The sequence below is a fragment of the Scleropages formosus genome, chromosome 3 (genome assembly GCF_900964775.1).
Source record: "Scleropages formosus chromosome 3, fSclFor1.1, whole genome shotgun sequence".
NCBI classification, from domain to species: Eukaryota; Metazoa; Chordata; class Actinopteri; order Osteoglossiformes; family Osteoglossidae; genus Scleropages; species Scleropages formosus.
The window spans coordinates 470,230-476,229 of NC_041808.1; the positions used below are offsets into that span (position 1 = coordinate 470,230).

The 6,000-nt window shown below is 55.2% G+C and overlaps 1 protein-coding gene across 1 annotated transcript; it reads left to right on the forward strand.

The window, feature by feature from the left end:
- The first annotated feature begins 264 nt into the window (after positions 1-264).
- Positions 265-5,641, forward strand: LOC108924846 (myosin light chain 4). The gene is made up of 6 exons (XM_018736456.1): positions 265-1,125; positions 3,971-3,998; positions 4,116-4,265; positions 4,354-4,527; positions 5,159-5,236; positions 5,340-5,641. The coding sequence occupies exons 1-6, from the start codon at positions 1,021-1,023 to the stop codon at positions 5,366-5,368; spliced, it is 564 nt and encodes a 187-aa protein (XP_018591972.1). The 5' UTR covers positions 265-1,020; the 3' UTR covers positions 5,369-5,641.
- Positions 5,642-6,000: the final 359 nt, after the last annotated feature.

The window sequence follows — 6,000 nt, forward strand, 5'->3', positions numbered from 1 at the left end:
CGAAGCTTGACGGCTTTCCTGCACGCTGTGTTGTTTGCTTTTCAGCCACATAACTGTGTGTGACAAACACTGAAACAGGAAGAAAAATGTGAGAATTCACAACTAACAACTATTTCTTCACGTGGAAAGGCTCAGTTGCCCAGCAAAGGTGCATTAAAGCAGCCAAGTGGGACACAGGGGCCACTAACAGCTCTACGTTAACAGCTCTACGTTAACCGCTCTATGTACGCTATGTACGTTAACAGCGCTCGCACACCTGCCTGGCTCTTCAAATACACTGGAAGTGTTGCTTTGTGGGCTTTGCGTGACTCGGAAAGGATACACACAACACGTGTCACGTGTGGAAATGTTCATAAGTTCAGCTGCTGCCATCGAGCTCGAGGACGGCCGGTGTCCCCGAGGCACACGGCCGCTGCTGGTTGGCGAAGGGTCCCGAGGACAGTCCCTGCATCCCCGTGTAAGAGTCCCCAGTCTCAGTGCGGCGCGGTGCCGCCTGGGGACTCGGGGCCGCTAAGAAAAGAAGAAGCACGGATTGTGTTTCTTGGGGCAACAAATGGTGTCTATAAAAAGAAACGGGGTCTCGGTGAACAGCCCGCCTTCCCACATGCCCCTCTGCATTGTCCGGGCCCCCCCCCGCCCCATCACCGCCAACGCCGCCCCGCGCTCCGTCATCAGCACCTCCGGTTCATGCACGAGCAGTACCCGCCGTATCGCTGTAAAGGGCCGGGGGCCGACGAGGACGAGATAATGGGATGATCACCCTAGGGGATGGGGATGGGGGGTGATAACAATGGTGACGGCTGTCGAGCAGCAGCTGGGACTCTCCGTCGTCTCCTTTTATAGTCACTCGAGAGTCTTCTGCGCTGGACGCCACCCCTCCTTCCTCCGCGACCGCAGCCGACATTCCCTATATAAGTGGGAGCCAGGGCCCCCGTGGCCCTCTGAGCACTCCGCCCTGCTGGTGGCCCCTCGCGTCCTGGCCGACGGTCCCGAACCCGGACACCAGGCTCTCGTTCAGCCATGGCCCCCAAAAAGCCCGAGCCCAAGAAGGAGGCGCCCAAGCCGGCCCCTGCGCCGGAACCCGAGTTGCCCAAGGAGCCCGACTTCAACCCCAAAAGCATTGCGGTGAGTTGGGGACTCTTGGGATGGGGGGGGGGGCACTGTCTCTATAGGCGAACGTACATTTATTGTCCAGGGAGACGTTTCTCTCCAGATCACCACACATCCACTCGTTTAGCTGAAGGGTTTTTCTCCAAAGCAAATTACCATTATTTACCCATCTCTGCTGCTGGGTCACGTCACTGGAGCCAGTTAGGACACACACCTTGGTGAAGGGCACCGCGCAAGCAGGCGACATTTGAACCTGCGACCTTCACATGCGAAGGCAGCGCCTCTAACCAGGACGCAACAAGCTGCCGAGCGCCAAGGAGTCCGAAGAGAAGGGCATCGCCAACAGACCAAGGACTTTAGCTGGAGACACGAGGCTGTGGGACCGCAGTCACTGCGTCCGGCTGCCTGTGGATCGGAGAGGAGATGCGAGCACCAGCTGTTCTTCAGATCAGCGCTCGAGTCGCTGAAAGGAAGGGAGGTCAGCTGCGGTACAGTTGCGGTACAACACACGATGTCACCAAAAATGTACTGTGTCCATTTGTTTGCATTTTCCATTCACTTTTGTTACATTAAGCACACCTTTGGCATTAGTTGGTCCAAGCAGCGAATACTCCAGTACCTTTTAGGCTCTGATGATTTCTAGAATGTTTTGGTGCCTTCTAGAACCTCAATTCTTATTCCTATGGTCTAGATTCTAGTGCCTTCTAGAACCTTCTAATGGCTGCAAAGTACCAAAGTAAGAACTTTAATCATAATCAACCCAAAAATTGGCAGAGCTAAGAATTCTGAAACATTTTGATGTCATTTTCTCTGCACCAGCTGGCTCTGCCTTCACGTTCAGGACTAGCAGTGTGAAGCGGACACTGTGTTGCTTATGAATACGAAAGGAGGCCACGTTCTCGCCCCTCCCCCACCCCACCGTGTGCGGAGCTCTTGCCGCCCCGTTCACACGCTGACCAACGCAGGTCCCGGACACGACGCACTAACCCTTCCCGCCGCTCCGCCGGCGCCAGAGTCTCTCCGGGACCGGACCAGTGAGGCGGTCGCGTCCAGGCGCTCCGCCGCCGTGGTCCTTTCCCGCCTCCAGTCGACCGTGCGTCGGTGCTGGCGGATCGTTGCGCCGCGTCCTCCAGCGCCTGCGTCTCTCGGTTCACGGGACACTTGCCACGTGGACGACTGCATCTTTAGGCTCGTGCCAGCGGACGGCTGGCATTGCGCTGCCGAGAGCTCGTGTCCACAGGAAACGGGTCCCTAATCACATCTTGGCATTCCCATTGTTCCTAAATTAGCGTCCATTTTTGGCGCCGGGGCCTGTGGCGAAGATTCGGTTTCACACTAATCCCCGCGAGCTGCCCCTGTTATTCTTAGAGACAGAGAAGGAAGGGGAGGCCACCGGTACCACGGTGACCTTGAGCGGTTGACACCTTGTGGGGGGGCGTGGCCTGAGACACGTGTTCTAAACGGAGCCGCGAGTGAGTCCACGGCGCAGGTGTCTTTGCTCTCTCGTGTCTCAGTGGACCGGCTTCCGTGACGTCCAGAAGCACAGGAGGAAACGCAGGTGAGAGGAGCTTTCGAAGTCCGTCCACGGAGAGCAGCGCCGGCGAAGAAGGAAAATGTGCTCCGGAGTCGAGTTCAGGGCCGCTCCAGTTACGGTAGCTCTGCTTTCTGCGGGAACCGAGCTTCCAAATGTTCATCAAAACGATCATTTTCTCATATCGCTGCGTCCACGGTACGGACGGCGTGACTCTGCAGGACCTGCGTCACTCAAGCGCCGTACAGTTCCGGCGTTGATTTTTGTATTGTCGCTGCAATTTGTGGTGAAATTCGGAAATAAAAGCAGGCGTGTGTGTGGAGCGTAGAGTCACCGAGCTCAGAATGTGACCTTGGGCAACATTTCTCCAGCTCATCGTTCAAAGCGCTCCGAGTGCGATCAGTTCCTCTTGACATAGCGCTGGCGCCGAGCGCAGGCATCGCTCGTCGTCCGGCAGACGACGCTCGGCACCTACGGCACTTTCCCGGACCCTTCCGCTGCGTTTCGCATCTTCTGCTGTCCCTTGCTGCCTTCAGCACCGTTTTTGGACAGACGAAAACTGCTCATTGCCGCTGCGGGGCACGAGCCGTAATAATGGCATCAAACCTGCCCAACTAGAAGTAAACAAAGAACGGGAGTCAGTAGTGCATTTCGAACAAGTTGTTATGCGTAATGTTTGTGTCTCACTTCACTCTATTGGACACACATTGTATATTTACATTTACATGTATTCATTTAGCAGACGCTTTTGTCCAAAGCGACATACATCTTATGCATACAATTTATGCATTACCTTGAGAGAAGGAGACAAAGCTACAGACGTGAAAGTCTCAAGCAAACCTAGTTTGTTCCCTACCACTTGCTGCACCGAGGTTCATCACTGGGTCACCATATAGGGGTGGCATGCTGTGTGGTGCAAGAGGACGTGGGTTCGATCCGTGCTCAGTCTGCGTGGAGTTTGCATGTTCTCCCCATGTCTGTGTGCGGGTGCTCTGGTTTCCTCCCACAGTCCCAAGACATGCTGCTCAGGTTCACCCATAGTGTGTGAGTGTGTTTCACTGATGTATGTATGTATGTATGGATGAGTGACCCCGTGTAAGTCACCATGCTCAATAAGGTGTGTGTAGGCTCATAACACTACACAGAGTTCGTTGGAAGTCGCTTTGGAGAAAAGGGTGTAAGCGAAGTGATGTAAACGAACTCTCGCTGAAGGCAGCGTTCCTGTGTACTTTGTCTCCTTTTACCGCTCTTTTACGTTTCGTTCATTGGAAGTCGGAGAAAAACGTCCGATACATAAATAAATGTGAACATTTTCAAATTCTTTTTCAGATTGAATTCACCGCAGAGCAGATTGAAGGTACGTGCCCTTACGAGAAACTCTCCGTACGTTCAATGGCAGCGTATAAGAACCGTTTCTGTGAGCCGCGCGGAGCTTTCGGTGGCGGTGCGCTGACACGTGACCATGTCCACACAGAGTTCAAGGAGGCCTTCTTGCTGTTCGACAGGACGCCTAAGGGCGAGATGAAGATCACCTACGCCCAGTGTGGCGACGTCATGCGAGCCCTGGGCCAGAACCCCACCAACGCGGAGGTCATGAAAGTACTGGGCAAACCCAGAGCGGAAGGTGAGCGCTCACCTGTGCGGCACCGCCGGCGTCATCATCGCGAGGGACGCGCGCCTCTTGGGCTCACCCGTGTCTTCTTCCGGCACAGACATGAGCAGCAAGCTGATGGACTTCGAGACCTTCCTCCCGATGTTCCAGCACATCTCCAAGTCTAAGGACCAGGGCACCTTTGAGGACTTCGTAGAAGGGCTGCGCGTCTTTGACAAGGAGGGAAACGGCACGGTGATGGGCGCCGAACTGCGGCACGTGCTGGCGACGCTCGGTCAGTCTGTGCTCCGAGGCCGGAGCGGCACACGCGCGCGGCACGGCGACCGGAGACACGCAGGAAAGCAGCACAAGAATACACGCGCAAAACTTAGACGAGTATAACGTGCCAAAACGGAGCGTGCGCACATGAAGGGAAAGCAGCTCGGGCGGCTCGGTGCCACTTGGCCAGTAAGCGGTCGGTAAAGGTGAGCGGCGGGACGTCCACCGCGACACTGGAGCTGCAGGGATTCCAGAGCCACTTATGCACATGCCGTACGCGTTAGGCGAGTTTTCAAAGCGCCCTTAGCCTACGACCTCGGTAAACGTCGGCCCGTTAAAAAAGCTTTTCGACGAAAACGCGCGTACATTTTCGTACATTTGTCATTCTCGCTGCTGTCTGATCAGAGGGTTTAACGGAGCTCCTCAAATCACATCCGCTTTCGTCGAAAACGTTACTTCTTACAATATGCCGTGCAGTTATGCTCCGGGCGCCTTCCCGCTTATATGGGGCCGTGGGTGCAGAGTGCCGCTCCGTTCGTGTTCGACACGAGGGTCGGGACCCTGGCGCTCGGGGCCGGGAGCTGCCGCGGTCCCACGCGCGAAGACAACCGAAGAGGTAAAAGATACTGTGGTCACGGTGCTTACAGGTGAGAAGATGTCCGAGGGAGAGGTGGAGCAGCTCCTGGCCGGACAGGAGGACTCCAATGGGTGCATCAACTACGAAGGTGAGAGAGCACAGGACTCCAGGGTAGCGTACGCCGTGCGATCCAGCATTTAGCAAATCCAGACCGGAGTGTCAGCAACATCCTCTTTGTGCTTCCGTTGCAGCTTTCGTCAAACACATCATGGCCGGATGAAGAGTGACGTAAGCGCACACGCGCTTCTGTATTTCTGCCCCGTAAATCGACTCTGCGAAAAGGAATTCGAGCTCCAGCTTCCCTCGTCTGCGCGGGACGTCGGCCGCCCCTCGGACCGAGCGTGCGGACAGGTCGCCGTCAGCGCACCTCGCGTCGTCCACGTGTGGCGTTACCATGGAAACCACTGTAAACACGCGTCTTCGCCGCAATGTCCTGACACACGGAGCCCTCCTCTTATGGTCAGCCCTGCGGCTCCTCCTTTTCTTTTTTAATGGCTTCACTCACGAAAATAAAGATAATTTTCCATTCTAAACAATGTTCTTAGTCCTAAAGTGCTGTTTTAACACCCAGCCAACTGAGGATTACAGCAGGAGAGAACGTCCTAAAAACACAGCGGCAGCGCGAGTGAATGTTGCCCTCAAGGAAGGCGTGTGAACTGGCTCGTTATATATTATTATTATTACTATTATGTATTCGCTCGGCTCTCACTTTTCTCCACCTCCATCAAGGGTACGCAGCAGGACTTGGTGGGTTGGGACAAACCTGGGTTACGTGGGTTTCGGTTACAAGACAACAGCTCCAACCACAGCGCCACCTGCTGGCCTTTTCTTACTGGAAAGTGCCGCACTGCA